At 47.0% G+C, this 16,261-nt stretch overlaps 1 protein-coding gene across 1 annotated transcript in view; it reads right to left on the reverse strand.

Annotated features, from left to right (window-relative positions):
- The window catches only part of LOC121277702 (probable L-cysteine desulfhydrase, chloroplastic), a 139,095-nt gene that overhangs the window by 87,058 nt on the left and 35,776 nt on the right, over positions 1-16,261 (reverse strand). The window contains exons 5-6 of the mRNA XM_041187338.1: positions 6,449-6,548; positions 6,192-6,308 (exon numbers count right to left, since the gene is read on the reverse strand). Coding sequence (XP_041043272.1) covers positions 6,192-6,308; positions 6,449-6,548 — 217 coding nt within the window. The remainder of the gene's footprint in view (positions 1-6,191; positions 6,309-6,448; positions 6,549-16,261) is intronic.

Below are 16,261 nucleotides of genomic sequence, written 5' to 3' on the forward strand. Positions count from 1 at the left end.
GGGCATTTTAGGACCGCAAAGTGAACTGAGCATTGGGCGGAATTTTCCCAAAATTGCACTAAATGCGGTAGTGGACGGGTAAAACAGTGTGCTGCCCACCAATGGCGATGGCGGGTTTTCACACCATATCAACCCGAGCCTGCCTCCTTATTTATGCACTACCAGGAAACACGCCATTTCCATTGTGGGTGGACTCCTCATTCGCCCGTCCACCATCACCCTGCCATTGCATCACGCCGGGTGCCACGTGTAAAGGCCAGACTCAAGCACAGCACTCATTGCTTCCAGCTCATCACTGCTGCTTGGGAGACATGGTCCTCAAAGGCAAGAAGACTGCAGCTCCCTGGTTTAATGTTGGGTCTCAAGTGCCTGCTGAATGCTGTGGAGGCCCTCCAGGATGTCCTGTACCCCTCTCTCTGGCCACAGGATGGGCAGCAATGTGACCAATCTGGTTTGGGAGGCGGTGGCTGTGGTGGTCAGTGCAACACCCTTCGGAAGAGGACAGCCACCCAGTGCTGCAGGAGGATGAATGATCTCCTCCGTTCCACCAGGGTAAGTCACTCTTTTCATCACTCTCAACACACACACTCACAAACCCAGCACATTTCCACAGGGCTCTCACTCACTGCCAATTCAAGGGACATCAACATTCACTCTCTCACACTCATTGTCATTGTGCTCATCCCACCCTTGGGACCACTCACCACCCACATAGGCGAGGCACATTTATCATCTGGCCCGGCAGGTGTCCTGCTTTCACTTTCTCCATCTCTATCCACGCAGGACAAGCTGGATAAGGACAACAAGAGAGAGGTCGCAGACCGGCGGCAGAACGCCCAAAATCAAAGACCTCATGGACTTTGAAAACAAAGCCATCCAGCTGGCTGGTGAGGATCTGGACTGGTCCTGTGCTGACGGTGAGGTCGGTGCTGATCTACCAAGAGAGGATCCAGAAGTGCAACATTCGTCAGACAACCATGCTATGAGTGATGTGTCCTCTTTCACAGGCTCCTGCCATGCATTAATTATCTGTCCTTGCTTTGTCAGGTACATCTTCCAAACAGCTGACAGAATCCATGACCCAGGGCCTCCAATCAAGCTTAGAAAAAACTTCTGAAGAGGAATCTGGAGGCACCCTCCCTGAAGTCCCTTCATAGCACTCACCCATACCCTCCAGGAGCGCAGAGACACACATCTCAATGGGACCTAGCTTTAGAGTAGCTCCAGTATCACAATCTGGTAAGCACATCGCACTGTATGATCCGCTGCAGGTGGAGGCAGGGGCTTCCCAGGAGTTCGGCACTCGAAGGACTGCTGGAGGCCATAAATGAGTCTGAGTCAGATGATGAGCCTCTGGACTCGGTCATGTTACGGTTGCTGGAGCTGCAAAGGCAAGCTGGGGAACATCAGGAAGGGATGTCCACTGCAATCCTCAGATTGTAAGGCACGATGGAGGAATCCGTCCATCTTCAGTCTGAGGTGATAGCTCCAGCATGTCAACGCAATGAGGTCAACACTGGTAAGATGGCGATCGCCATGCAGACCTTGATCCCAGGACTTCGCTCCCACACTGCTGTGCGGGTTCAACTCCATCACTCATGCCATAGTTGGCCTCCAACAGTATGGACATGAGAGGTGTGCCGGGCAGCTCGATCTCACTCCAGCTACCCATTCTCCTCAAGGAGTCAGCCTGGGGCTCCCGGGTACCCATAGGGAGGAGGATCCGCAGATGCACACTCTGGGCCCATCCACCCCGCTGACTCCGGGAGTGTCCAGCCCATCTGACTCCCCTCTTCCTGTGACTGTAGCAGCTCCAGCTCCGCAGGCTGAGGAGGGTGCCACTGTCACACACCAGGACCCTGAAAGCAGGCCGGGGCCCTCCAAGTCTCGGCTCTCCAGAGGATACCTGCCAAAGTCATCATAGAAAGGGCATCACAGTTAGCAGGCTGCCTCCACCTCCACTGTGGATGTCCGGGGAGCACCAAGATGTAGCAGTAGGGTTAGGACAGTTAAGGAGAATTAGTTACACAGCCTGGGCACGGGTGTTAATCACTTGTACATACTGTTCATTATTGTCAATAAACTCCCAAACATGTCTCTGCCTATGACTCCTTTTTCTGATGAGCAGTGTTCTTGTCACTCAGATGTGAAGCCTTTCTGCACAAGATAAAGGCAGGTGTCTTAGTCCAGGGCCTCTTCCCTGTGCTTTGTGCAGCCTTCAGACCAAAGTGATGGTCCGGCCTCACACTCCAAGGAGGCATTACTGATGCCTGCACCTCAGCGGTGCTTGTCATTGCTGCCAGAATGTAGTGGGCAGGCGCCAGAACAGAGTTCTTTCATTCTCTCGTGCGCTCTTAGTACCTTTAAGGAGGGACTGGCCCCTATCTCTTCAGCATCTGTGACCACTGATGCTGTGCTCCAGCTCCTGAAGGGCTCAGGTGCTGAAGGTGGACAAAGCATCAGATGCTTCTAAAGTTTCATGGCTGCGTCTCTGTGATATGACCCTGATCACAGAGCGCAAGTGAGCTGCCCTCGGCCAGGCAGGAGTCAGACATTCTCAGAGGCTGTGTGAAGATTTATGGAGTGTCCTCAATGTACGTCGTCATCATCTTCCTGCAATCGGGCAATGAATAGGGCCTCCATCACCTCTCCATGACAGGAGCATTCTCACAGCGGGTATTCGCGCTGTCATAAGCCTGACTGGAATCAGATGTTCACAAATACGATGTAAGGAACTATGGGGTCATCTCACTGCATGTCGTCATCATCCTCCACAAATTTAGCAGCTATGAGGGCCTCCCGAGCGTGCCTGTCTCATCTAGCCAGTGCAAGGGCCTCATCCTTGTCATCGTCGCCTCCAAGGACCTCCTCAGCCTCATCCCCATCAGCAGCCTCCTCATCGGAGGAGACATGCAGCTCCTTCATCTCCTCCTCAGCCAGCTTGTCTCCCCATTGGAGTGCTAGGTTGTAAAGGGTGCAGCAGACGATGACGATGAGTGACACCCTCTGCGGACTATATTTCAGGGCTCCACCAGACCGGAACCTCATCTTCAGCATTTTGATGGCCTGATCCACCAAGTTACAAGCTGCTGCATGAACCTCATTATACCATCGCTCTGCTGCAGTCTGAGGTTGCCGCGTGGGTATTATCAGCCACGGCCTCTGGGTGCAGCCCTTGTCTCCGAGAAGCCATCCCTGTAGTTTCTGTGGACCCTGGAAGACTCCAGGGATCTGTGACCGACTGAGGATGTAGGTGTTGTGTGCACTCCTTGGAAACCATGCACACACCTGCAGGATGCGTTTCTGGTGGTCGCACACCAGCTGCACATTCAGCGAATGAAAGCCCTTGCAGTTGATGTACTCCACCGTGTGTTGCGATGGAGATCTGAGCAGCACATGAGTGCAGTCAAGCGCACCCTGCACCTATGGGAAACCTGAGAACTGGGCGAATCCAATTGGTCTTGCATCCTGGCTGTCCTGGTCCCGGGCAAAATGCGCAAAGTTGTGTGACCTCGCAAAGGTGGCAACTGTGACCTCATGGATGCATTTGTGGGTGGAGGCTTGAGAGATCCCACAGAGGTCACCTGTGCAGCCCTGAAAGGAGCCACTGGCATTAAATTGAGCACTGTGGTCACTTTCATAGCCACTGGCAGTGGATGCCCTCCAAGTCCCCATGGCAGCAAATCCTGCAGTAACTGGGCAGAAGTGAGCACTTCCCTAGACATCTGCAGTCTTCGGCGTCACTGGTTCTCAGTCATCTGCAGGAATGAAAGGAGGGGTCTATAGACCCTAGGTGTCACTAGGCGCCAGCTCGCTGTGACTTTTGAGCAGTGTGTGTGGGAGCCCCAGCCACCCCTTCTTCCTCAGGTTGCTGCTCCTGCCTCTGTGCAGCCAGGAGACTCAGTCAGTCTCTCCTCCGTCTTCTTCACGCTCTGTAGGCCATCAGGCATACAGCTAGCTCATCAGGCTCCATGATTCTGATGTACTCCTCCTGCAGGATGAAAGAGAGAGACATGTGGTTAGCATGAGTGTACTAAGAACCTATCCTGGATAAGTGTGTAGGCCCCTTAACACTTCCCGGAGAGTGCTGGCCACCACTTGGATGGCTGCATGGCTGCCCTGTTAGTTTGAACCATGGGGGAGATTGGTCCAAACCGGGATGCTGACATTGTGAGGGGTTGTGAGAGCTTCCAGCAGTGACTGCTACATGGCCAGCTTTAGCGAGGAGATTGTACAACGTGTGCAGTCCAACTGCTATGCAGTCCACCAAAGTGTTCATGAATTTGCAGTCTGTGCCGGGGTTGGGTGGGGGAGTGGGGTTTAGCTCTGGAGAATTTGGTGGAACTTTGATGCCTCTGCATTGCTTGAGTGGGCAGATAAGCTAGGAGCCCGACCCCAATCATATCAATGTGGCTGCGCCTGAACTGCCTCAGTTGCAGAGGAATGGTCACTTTCTATAGGTTTCCCGAATGTGTGGCCACTTCCCTCGCCCACCCTACTCCTCCACCCCGAATGCTTGTGCGCTATATTCAACAGGAGGGCTGCCCTTGCCCCCCCAGCCCTGCCACCAGTTGCCTCAACGGCAAGAGTGCACTTGCCCCCCACTTTCTCCTTCAAAAGTCACCTCAGAGGCAGAACGGCACCTGCCCCCGGCTCCCCATCACCCTCAAAAGTTGCCTCCGAGGCAGGGCGGCACTTAACCCCGACCCCTTGGCACCCCTGGAGCCTGCAAAGCAACTGGCGACCATGGCGAGCTCCGCAGAACATTGCTGTGCACTCACCTCCAGTTCACCCAAAGTACAGGCCACCAAGTGCATGTTGCCTCTGTGCTGTTGTGAAACATGTCAGCGTGCTTTCCAGCCAACGGGGACGGACGATCTAACGGGGATGCAAGAGTCTGTTGGGATGGTCCGATAATGATATGCTGACGTGTTACAATGAGGTTCCCGTCATTGGAGGGCTGAGCAGACAATTACCATCTGCCTTCCCGCCGCCGTGAAATCAATTGCGCCATATTGTCCGCTCATGCCACCTTTCACGCCCGCCGCCAGCAGGCACGAAAAATTCTGCCCATTATTACAATCATTATTATGTTTTGAGCAGGAGAAAACCAACAGCCTGGCCATCAAAATACCCTCTTTTCCCTGTAATATAGCTCTACATGCATAATTCATAAATGTAATAATGCTTTGTCTTTTTAGATGCCAGGAACTTGTCTATTCCTTTGCTAACAGCCTTAGTTTCCCATTTCACCACTCATTAGCAGTTTGGTCCATATTTCAGTATATTTTCTGAAGAATTCTGAGTGAATGCCTTTTTATTTAGCTTTCTTATCTTTATATTTCTCTTGTTCTGGAATTCTGAATACCATATCATAACCTATGTTTCCAACTTAATGAACTCCTTCAAAATCACTTACTTAGTCTATTCCCAAATAGGTATCCCATCAGTTTTAGTGACTCAGTTCTCAAGATTTCGATATTAAACCTGGAGTATCTTGAATCCTCTCCAATAATGTGATATCCCAACTGAAAGAGAAACCTCAAAAGTAGACATTACAGGGAAGAAAATGGCTCTGGCTTGTCCAGTTTATTCTCTCTTTGGGAGTTAGTGACAATGTTAGAAATGCAGGTTCCTTTAAGGGTAAACCAGGACAAGCTTCAGAGTGAATTGAGAGCATGTGTTCCTCATTGACGTCTGTACTTAAGAGCTGGGTTGTGTTTCCCACTCAGGGTGTTTTGCTTCTGGGCAGGGAAAGGATTGGAGAGAGAGCGAGAGATATTTGTACTGAAGTATAGTTTAATAATAAAACAATTGTAATTCACAGAATGTCTCCTGCAGCCTGATTCGGTAAATAAACATCCACCTCCAATAGACAGTCTGGACTGCTTGCTTTACTTGGTCCTTACAAATGTGCTTGCTTTACCTGGACCTTAAAACAACCGTGTCCTTACAAATTTAGCCAGAAATTTCCTGGTAATTGGCAGAGCCAGTAAAACCAGATCTTTGCTGTTTTCCTGGGGCAGGGTTGGTGGGTAGGGGGGTGGGGTTCTAACAGTCTCCCACCAAAATTACAACAGGGGAATCACTGAACTCTCCAAGAAATTTAGGGATCAATAAATGTCAAAAACAAGCTTTGTTTTTTATCGAATAACATCAGTTAGAATTTAATTAAGACAGAGTGTACATACCATAGGTCACATTTAGCATGAATACTGTGTCTCCCTGCTTCAGATCCTGACTTCTTACAACACAGTTCATTGCCATGGTAACATTTGATACCAGCACTAAATCAGCGGGAGAGCAACCTAAAATACAGCAAAAATAACTTCAAACAGATGTAAACAGTTATGGTAAATTGTCAAAAATATCAAAACAATGTCAGGCAGAAACAGAGATATTATTCAATATATGAGAGCGAGAGAAAGAAAAATACAATATTTCATACCCACAAACTCAGCTAATCGCTTGGTGACAAATACCAGATGAGGAAGCAGCTCTCTGTCATAAAACCGGAGTGGTTGTCGTTCAATATGTACTTGCCATTCCTGTAGGAGAGTTTGAAATAAATAAGTAACTTCTGTTCTTTTGAATGCCATGATCATTTAAGACAAAGATAAATAAAAATCTGTGTCACTGACAGAATTTGTGTGTTTTCTTATTGTATGTGATCAAAGTGTTTTGTGTGTGAGGTATAGAATAGTTTGTCCCAATTTAAACAACTTCAGCAGCAAGCTTTTTTGTGAGCTTCAAAGGAAAGAAGGTAATTTATTATCCAACACTTGCCCCGGGGGTTTAAAAATGTGATGTCTCACTCACAACACTATCACTCACACAAAAGATAGATACAGATGAAGAAAAAAACAATACAATTACAACTCAGGATTATTTCAGTCTCTTCCATGGCAAGCCTGTAGTTTCTTAGATGAGTTGATGATTTGGCTGGACTGGAGGTCTTGAAAAGCAGACGATGCTCAGTTAGCTACAAGGCTTCTTGTAGTTGAATTGCCAGGAGGTTGGTTTTCAGGTGAACTTGAAGTTGGAATACGCTGGAGAGAGTCCTTAACCCACTTTCAAGGTACGGCTATTGATTACCTTGGCTGCTTAGTTGACTACAGCTGGTTTATGGCTTTCTGTTGGTCTCTCTATCTCAGAACATTTCCTGTTGTTATTATCAAAAGCAGGCAACAAACATGGCTGTTTTACCCATGTGACCTTTTACAAGTCCAAAGTCCTTTTCCAAATAAGGTAGTATATTAGACCAATACACATCCTGTGTTGTGACTCTTCGCACCTTGAGAGTTTGAGACAGCCAATGTCTTTGTGTTTGGATGAGTGCCATCACAATACAATGAAAAGTTGATGGACAATTTCACAACTGTCTAACATCTTTTGAGTTCCGATGTCTCTCTTATCCATGTTGAAACATGGAGATGAGTTGTTTGCAAACTCCATTATCTGTAGGTTTTGATCCATCCTTAAACAATGAGATGAGTATGAATTTCACAAATGGTTGTGAGGTTCCTCCTCTCAGGCCCATATTTAATCAAGTATTGGCCTCAGACTCTATTGTCTACAGTTACAGGCATGGGAGAGACGGTGGCTAAGTTTCTGTGTGGGCGACTACCGCAACATCATCAGTGTAAAGGGAGTTCTCTGCTCAGGAACGCAATGTGTTTTTGTCCTCGCTTTTAGTCTTGATGATTGTAGAGCTTGCTGTCTGACCAGTGTGCAAATAAACTCCTTCCATACCTGCAGGGAAGGTGAAGGTCAGGAGAATGGAGAAGAAAATATCAAATAGAATGCGGGCTAGAACACAGCCCTGTTTCAATCCATTCTTCACTCTAAAACTGTTGGGAGTGGAGCCATAAAACTGTACAGTGCAGTGCATTTGGTCATGAAAGGAGAGGATGAGGCCAAGAAGTTTTGGTGGACAGATAAATTTTCCCAAAATCTTGTAGAGCCCTGTTCTGCTGAAGGCGTTGAATGCCTTAGTGAAGTAAGGTAAGGGGTATGCCCTACATTTCTCTTGTAGCTGGTATACAGAGAAGATCATGTCCATGGTAGATTTGCCAGTGCCGAAACCACACTGTGCTTCCGGGTACACTCTGTCCACAATTGGATGGAGTCTTTAAGAATGACACTAGCGAAGGTCCTCCCAGTGCGCTAAAGAGGGAGGTTCCTTTGTAGTTGTTGCAGTCTCCTCTGTCGCCTTTGCGTTTGCATTTGATTTTGATATTATGCATCTCCTGTGGAATGGAGCCTACCTTCCAGCATAGAAGGAGAAGATCATAAAGATGTGGAATTGATGTGAATTCCGGTGCTTGAACAGTTCGGCTGGGATTCCGTCCTTGCCCGGTGTCCCTCTGTTTGCTAGGCGGTCTATGGCCTTCTCAAGTTCAAGTGATCAGGGTTCTTCATCTAACTCATCCAAGACAGGAAGTTGCAGAAGAGCACTAAGTGTGGACTGGGAGATGTCCGGCTTACAGCAGTACAGCTCACAGTAGTACTCAGCCCAGTGGGACATCTGTTTACTTCTGTCAGTGAGTACTTCACCATCTGCCAACTTCAGGGGAACAACTTTGGTGAGGTAAGCATCCTCTTAATCCCTTCGTACATAGATCATAAATTTCCACTGTCACAGGCAGTTTGGATTTATTGACAAAAGTTGATGTGTATCTGCAGCAATGTCTCTTTTAAGTGGTATTGGTGGCATTTGGTACTCAGTTGAGTGGTCACCCTGGTGACTAAGTTCTCTCTTTATTTCTGGAGAGAGAAATTAAGACATTGTGGAACTGATCATCCAGCATAAATGAAGTGGTAATAGCCTCAACATGGTGCTGGGCTATACACATCCTGCTTTCATTGGTGCTCTTTAAATGGATGACTAGAACGACTAATTGTCCAGAGACTGGACACAAAATCTAGGTTGACACTCCAGCGTAATGCTGAGGGCATGTTGCACTGTTTGAGATGCCAATTTTTGGATGATATGATAAACCGACATCTTGTCTGCCCTCTGGTAGACATAAAAGCTCTCTTGGCACTATTTCAAAGAGGAGAAGATGCATTCTGTTCCGGTATCCTAGCCAATATTTAGCCCTAAACCAAAATCACTAAACCAAATTATCATTATCATATTACTTTGTGGGACCTTGTTGTGCACAAAATTGGCTGCCGTGTTTCCCATATTAGAACAATGACTATATTTTTAAAAAGTACTTGAGTTCTGTAAAATGTCCTTAGGTCACAAAAGGTGTAATATAAAAGCAAGTTGTTCTTTTTATTGAACTTTGTAGCAATTGTTTACATTTCAGAATTGCAGAATTGTTACATTGCAGAAGGAGGCCTTTGGCCCATCGTGGCTGCACCGCTCTCCAAATGAACAATTCCCTTAGTGCCATTCTCCTGCCTTCTCTCCATAACCCTGCACATTCTTCCTTTTTAGATAATAGTCTAATTCTCTTTTGAATGCTCTCAGACGGTGCATTCCACACCTTTTTTTTATTCTTTCATGGGTGTAGGCGTCACTAGCAAGGCCAACATTTGTTGCCCTTCCTGAATTACCCTTAAACTGAACATTTCAGAGGGCAGTTAAGAGTCAACCACATTGTTGTGCGTCTGGAGTCACATGTAAGCCAGATCAGGTAAGGAACGCAGATTTCCTTCCCTAAAAGACATCAATGAACCAGATGGGTTTTAATGACAATTGATGGTAGCTGTCATAGTTCATTTACTAGTTCTACTTCCCCAATTTTATCAATTGAATTTAAAATCCACCAGTCATGGTGGGATTTGAATATCAGTCAGGGCCTTCTGCTTACGAGCACACTGCGCCATCATATCATCTTATCCACTTGCTCCATGAAAATGTTTTTTCTCATATTGCTTTTGCTTATTTTACCAACTACTTTAAATCTGTGCCCTCTCTTCTTGTTGTAATAGTTTCTCCCTATCTACTGCATCCAGACCCCTTATGATTTTGAATACCTCTATCAAATCTCCTTTCAGCCTTCTTTTTCCCAAGGGAAACAGTCCTAAGTTCTCCAATCTATCTTAATGACTGAAGTTCCTCATCCCTGGAACCATTTCTGCACTTTCTCCAATGCCTTCACATCCTTATTAAAGTGTAGCGCACAGAACTGGATGCAATACTCCAGCTGAGGCCAAACTAGTGTCTTATACAAGTTGAACATAATTTCCTTGTTCTTATACCATATGCCCTTATTAATGAAGTCCAGGATACTGTATTATTTATTAACTCCACTCTCAACCTGTCCTGCCACCTTCAATGGCTTATGCATATATACACCCAGGTCCCTCTGCCCCTGTTGTACCCTTTATTTTATATTGTTTCTCCATGTTCTTCCTACCAAAATGAATCGCTTCACATTTCTTCACATTGAACATCATCTGCCACCTGTCTGCCCATTCCACCAAGTTGTCTATGTCCTTTTGAAGTTCTACACTTTACGCCTCACAGTTCACGATGCTTCCAAGTTTTGTATCATCCACAAACTTTAAAATTGTTCCCTGTACACCAAGGTCTGGGTCAATATATATCATAAAATACAAAGGTGCCAATACTGACCACTAGGGGACTCCACTACAAACTCTTCTCCAGTCTGAGAAACATCCATTAACCACTATTCCCTGTTTTCCTGTCACTCAGCCAATTGCATATTGATGTTGCTACTTTCCTTTTTATTCCATAAGCTATAACTTTGCTCACAAATTTGTTATGTGGTACAGTATCAAATGCCTTTTGGAAGTCCATGCACATCACAGCAATAGCATTGCCCTCATCAACCGTCTGTTACCTCTTCAAAAAAAACAAGTTTGTTAATTAGTTAGCAAGTTAGTTAAACACGGTACATGCTGGTTTTCCTTAATTAAACTGCATTTGTCCATGTGACTATTAATTTTGTTCCGGGTTATTGTCCTAGAAGTTTCCCCGCCACCTAACTTAAACTGACTGGCCTGTAGTTGCTGAGCTTATCTTTACACCTTTTTTGGAAAGGTGTAACATTTGCACTTCTTCAGTCCTCTGGCACCACCTGAGTTGGCTGAAAAATTTTGGCCAGTGCCTCCGCCATTTCCATTCACACTTCCCTGAGTATCCTTGGATCTGATCCTGATGCCTTAACCACTTTAAGTACAGACAGCCTATCCATTACCACCTCCTTATAAATTTTATACCCTTCTAGTGACTAAATTACCTCCTCTTTCACCATGGCCTGGGTAGCATCATCTTCCTTGGTAAAGACAGATGCCAATTATTCATTTAATACCTCAGCTATGCCCTCTGCCTTGATCCATAAATCCCCTTTTTGTTCCCTAATTGGCCCTATTCCTCCTTTTACCACCCGCTACCATTTATATGCCGATAGAAGGCTTTGGAACTCCCTCTTATGTTAGCTGCCAGTTTCTTTTCCTACTCCCTCTTTGCTTCTCTTATTTGCTTTTGCACCTCCCCTCTGAACCTTCAGCCTAGATCTCAATTGTGTTTTCTACCTGACATCTGTCATATGTACACTTCTTCTTTATTCCAATCTCTATCTCTTTTGTCATCCAGGAAGCTCTGGCTTTGTTTGCCCTACCTTTCCCTTCTGAGGGAACATATCTTGACTGTGTCTGCACTTTGAAGGTAGCTCATTGTTCAACTACCGTTTCTCCTGCCAACCTTTGACTTCAATTTATTTGGCTCAGATCTGTTCTTACCCCACTGAAGTTGGCTTTCCCCCAGTTAATTATTCTTACTCTTCAGGCTGACTTTTCCTCAGTCAACCAGCCTTACCATAATGGCCAGGATATTGAGGTCGGCGAGTGGGGGGGGCGGGGCTGCTCGCTGACGTGTAAAATGACGCAGGATGATGTCGGGCGGAACTCCTGACATCACCCCACGTCATTCCAATTTTCAGGTCAGTGGGGCCGCAGCCGAATCAGCTGTGTGCCCGTCGACCTGTCAACAGCCAATTGAGGCCATTTAAAAAGTAATTCAAGTAGTTAACGGACCTGCCCATCCAACCTTAAGGTTGGCGAGCAGGCCGGGAGCCCTGGCGGGCTTCAGAAAAAGCACGGGTGGGATGAGGCTTCATGAAGATTTTTAAAAATTTAATAAAGTTTTTAATAAATGTGATGGACATGCCCCAACTCATGTGACATGTCAGGGAAATTTTATGTTTCTGTATTGACCATTTTTGAATTTGGTGACAATCTCAGGGAAATGAGTGCACACTTTCACGAAAGAGCGCACTCGCGGCCTAGGGAATTCCCCCCTCCAACCCGCACAGGGAGCGCATAGCACTTCTTGGCGGATGTCACACTGGGCCGGCGTTAATTGGCCCGCCAATGTAAAATGGCGGTGTGCACCCAATTGGGGGTGTGGATCGGCGGCACGACTGCATGCACCCGCTCCTGCACTTCCCCCCATCATGGGAGGGGGGGGGGGGAAATTCTTCCCTGTGATACAATGATCACTGTCCCCTAAGTGTTCTCCTGCTGTCACTTGATCCATTTGGCCCACCTCATTTCCAACAGCCAGGTCTCACAATGCCTCCTTTCTCACTGAACTGGAAACATACCACTGTAGAAAATTTTCCTGAACACACTCTAGGAACTTCTGCCCCCCTCTGCCGTTTACATTAAGACAATCCCGTCTGGATTCAGATAATTAATGTCCCCCATTATAAGTATACTATGGGAAGAATTTTTCCCCCGTCAGAGCGGAAGTGCAGGAGCAGGCACGTCCGATTGGTGCCCCCGATTGGGGGCGCACTGCCATTTTACGTGGGTGGGCCAGTTAAGGCCCGCTGATCATGACGTCCGCCAGGAAGTGCTATGTGCTCCCTGTGCAGGCAGGGTGGGGGCGATTCCCTTAGCCAACAGTGCATTCTTTCGTGCATGCGCACAAAAGAGCGCACTCATCTCCCTGAGGCAAAGTGCTGCCTCAGGGAGATCGGTGCCAAATTCAAAAATGGTCAGTGCACAAAATTAAAATTTCCCTGACATGTCCTCTCATGTGACACTATCACATGAGTTGGGACATGTCCATTCACTTTCATTCAAACTTTTATTAAATTTTTTAAAAAACCTACATGAAACCTCATCCCGCCCATGGATGAGGTTTCATGCTTTTTCTGAAGCCCGTCATAGCTCCCAGCCTGCCCGCCAACCGTAAGATAGCATGGGCAGGTCCATTAACTAGCTCAATTACTTTTTAAATGGCCTCAGTAGGCCGTTGACAGATCAGCAGATGCTGATTCGGCTGCGCCCCCACCAACCTGAAAATTGAAATGATGCGGGGTGACATCGGGAGTCCTGCCCGATATCACCCTGCGTCATTTTACATGTCGGAGAGCGCCCCCCCCCCCACCACCCCCCCACTCACCTACCTCAATATCCTGGCCTATAATTTTTGCACCTCTCCATAACTTCCTTGCAAATTTCTTCCTCTGCATCCTTTCCACTAGTTTGTGCCTACAGACTACACCGAGCAACGTAATTGCACCGTTTTTGTTTCTTAGCTCTAGCCAAATTGATTCTGTCTTTCACCTTCTGGGAGATCCTCTTTCATCGGCACTGCAATGATCTCCTTCATCAACGCTGTCGCCCCTCCCCCTTTGCTTCCTTTCCTACCTTTCCTGAGCACCTTGTATTCAGGAATATTTAACACCTAGTCCCACCCTTCTTTGAAACAGGTCTCTGTTATAACCACAACATTGTTTTTCAACATGGCAATCTGCACCTGTAATTCACTAATCTTATTTACCACACTCAGTGCATTCACATAAATGCACAGTAATCCTGATTTTGACTTTATTATTTTCTCCCTTACTCAGAACCCGCCTATTAACTTACCATTTCTTATTCTAGTACTATCTATCTCTCCCAGTATTCTGTGCATCTTGATATTCCTCTCTCATATTATCTCCTGGTTCCCAGGAGTTAATATCAGGGAGGATATTATCTGAAACAAAAACAGAATTACCTGGAAAAACTCAGCAGGTCTGGCAGCATCGGCGGAGAAGAAAAGAGTTGACGTTTCGAGTCCTCATGACCCTTCGACAGAACTTGCGTTCGAGTCCAAGAAAGAGTTGAAATATAAGCTGGTTTAAGGTGTGTGTGTGGGGGGCGGAGAGATAGAGAGACAAAGAGGTGGAGGGGGGTTGGGGGGGTGTGATTGTAGGGACAAACAAGCAGTGATAGAAGCAGATCATCAAAAGATGTCAACGACAATAGTACAATAGAACACATAGGTGTTAAAATTAAAGTTGGTGATATTATCTAAACAAATGTGCTAATTAAGAATGGATGGTAGGGCACTCAAGGTATAGCTCTAGTGGGTTTTTTTTTATATAATGGAAATAGGTGGGAAAAGGAAAATCTTTATAATTTATTGGAAAAAAAAGGGGAAGGGGGAAACAGAAAGGGGGTGGGGATGGGGGAGGGAGCTTACAACCTAAAGTTGTTGAATTCAATATTCAGTCCAGAAGGCTGTAAAGTCCCTAGTCGGAAGATGAGGTGTTGTTCCTCCAGTTGGCGTTGGGCTTCACTGGAACAATGCAGCAAGCCAAGGACAGACATGTGGGCAAGAGAGCAGGGTGGAGTGTTGAAATGGCAAGCGACAGGGAGGTTTGGGTCATTCTTGCGGACAGACCGCAGGTGTTCTGCAAAGCGGTCGCCCAGTTTACGTTTGGTCTCTCCAATGTAGAGGAGACCACATTGGGAGCAACGGATGCAGTAGACTAAGTTGGGGGAAATGCAAGTGAAATGCTGCTTCACTTGAAAGGAGTGTTTGGGTCCTTGGACGGTGAGGAGAGAGGAAGTGAAGGGGCAGGTATTGCATTTTTTGCGTGGGCATGGGGTGGTGCCATAGGAGGGGGTTGAGGAGTAGGGGGTGATGGAGGAGTGGACCAGGGTGTCCCGGAGGGAGCGATCCCTACGGAATGCCGATAAGGGGGGCTGAAGGGAAGATGTGTTTGGTGGTGGCATCATGCTGGAGTTGGCAGAAATGGCGGAGGATGATCCTTTGAATGCGGAGGCTGGTGGGGTGATAAGTGAGGACAAGGGGGACCCTATCATGTTTCTGGGAGGGAGGAGAAGGTGTGAAGGCGGATGCGCGGGAGATGGGCCGGACACGGTTGAGGGCCCTGTCAACGACCGTGGGTGGAAAACTTCGGTTAAGGAAGAAGGAGGACTTGTCAGAGGAACTGTTTTTGAATGTAGCATCATCGGAACAGATGCGACGGAGGCGAAGGAACTGAGAGAATGGGATGGAGTCCTTACAGGAAGCAGGGTGTGAGGAGCTGTAGTCGAGATAGCTGTGGGAGTCAGTGGGTTTGTAATGGATATTGGTGGACAGTCTATCACCAGAGATTGAGACAGAGAGGTCAAGGAAGGGAAGGGAAGTGTCAGAGATGGACCACGTGAAAATGATGGAGGGGTGGAGATTGGAAGCAAAATTAATAAATTTTTCCAAGTCCTGACGAGAGCATGAAGCGGCACCGAAGTAATCATCGATGTACCGGAGAAAGAGTTGTGGAAGGGGGCCGGAGTAGGACTGCAACACATATTATCTGATATTAACCTCTAGGCAGGGGTATTGCAAGTTAATTTAAAGCCTCCCCAATAGCACTAGCAAAGCACCCGCAAGGAACTCAGTCCTGGCTCTGATTAGAAGCAACTTGTCCAGTCTGTACAGGTCCCATTTCCCCCAGAGCCTGTCCCGATGTCCCAAGAATCTAAAGCCCTCTTTCCTTCTCCATCTTTCCAGTCACACATTCATCTGCTTTATCCTATTTTTATACTCAATTGCGCGTGGTACTGGGAATAATCCGGAAGTTACTATTTTTGAGGTCCTGCTTGTTAATTTCCTACCTAGCTCCCTAATTCTGACTGCAGGATGACATCACTCTTTCTGCCTATGTCACTTGTACCTATGTGGGCCACATCTACTGGCTGTTTACACCCTCCTCTCAGGGTTGTCTGCAGCCGCTCAGTGACATATTTGACCCTGGCACGGAGGAGGCAATATACCATCCTGGGTTGGCACCTGCAGCCGCAAAATGCCTATTCCCCTAACTATTGAATCACATATCACCATTGCTCTTTCAGTCTTCCTTGTAACCCCTTGTACAGCTGTGCCACCCATGGTGCCATGGACTTGGTTCTGGCTGCATTCCCCTGATGCACCATTACTCTCATCAGTATTCAGAACAGAATACTGGTTGCAGAGTGGGATGAACTCAGGGAATTCCTG

The sequence above is a fragment of the Carcharodon carcharias genome, chromosome 5, assembly GCF_017639515.1.
Source record: "Carcharodon carcharias isolate sCarCar2 chromosome 5, sCarCar2.pri, whole genome shotgun sequence".
NCBI classification, from domain to species: Eukaryota; Metazoa; Chordata; class Chondrichthyes; order Lamniformes; family Lamnidae; genus Carcharodon; species Carcharodon carcharias.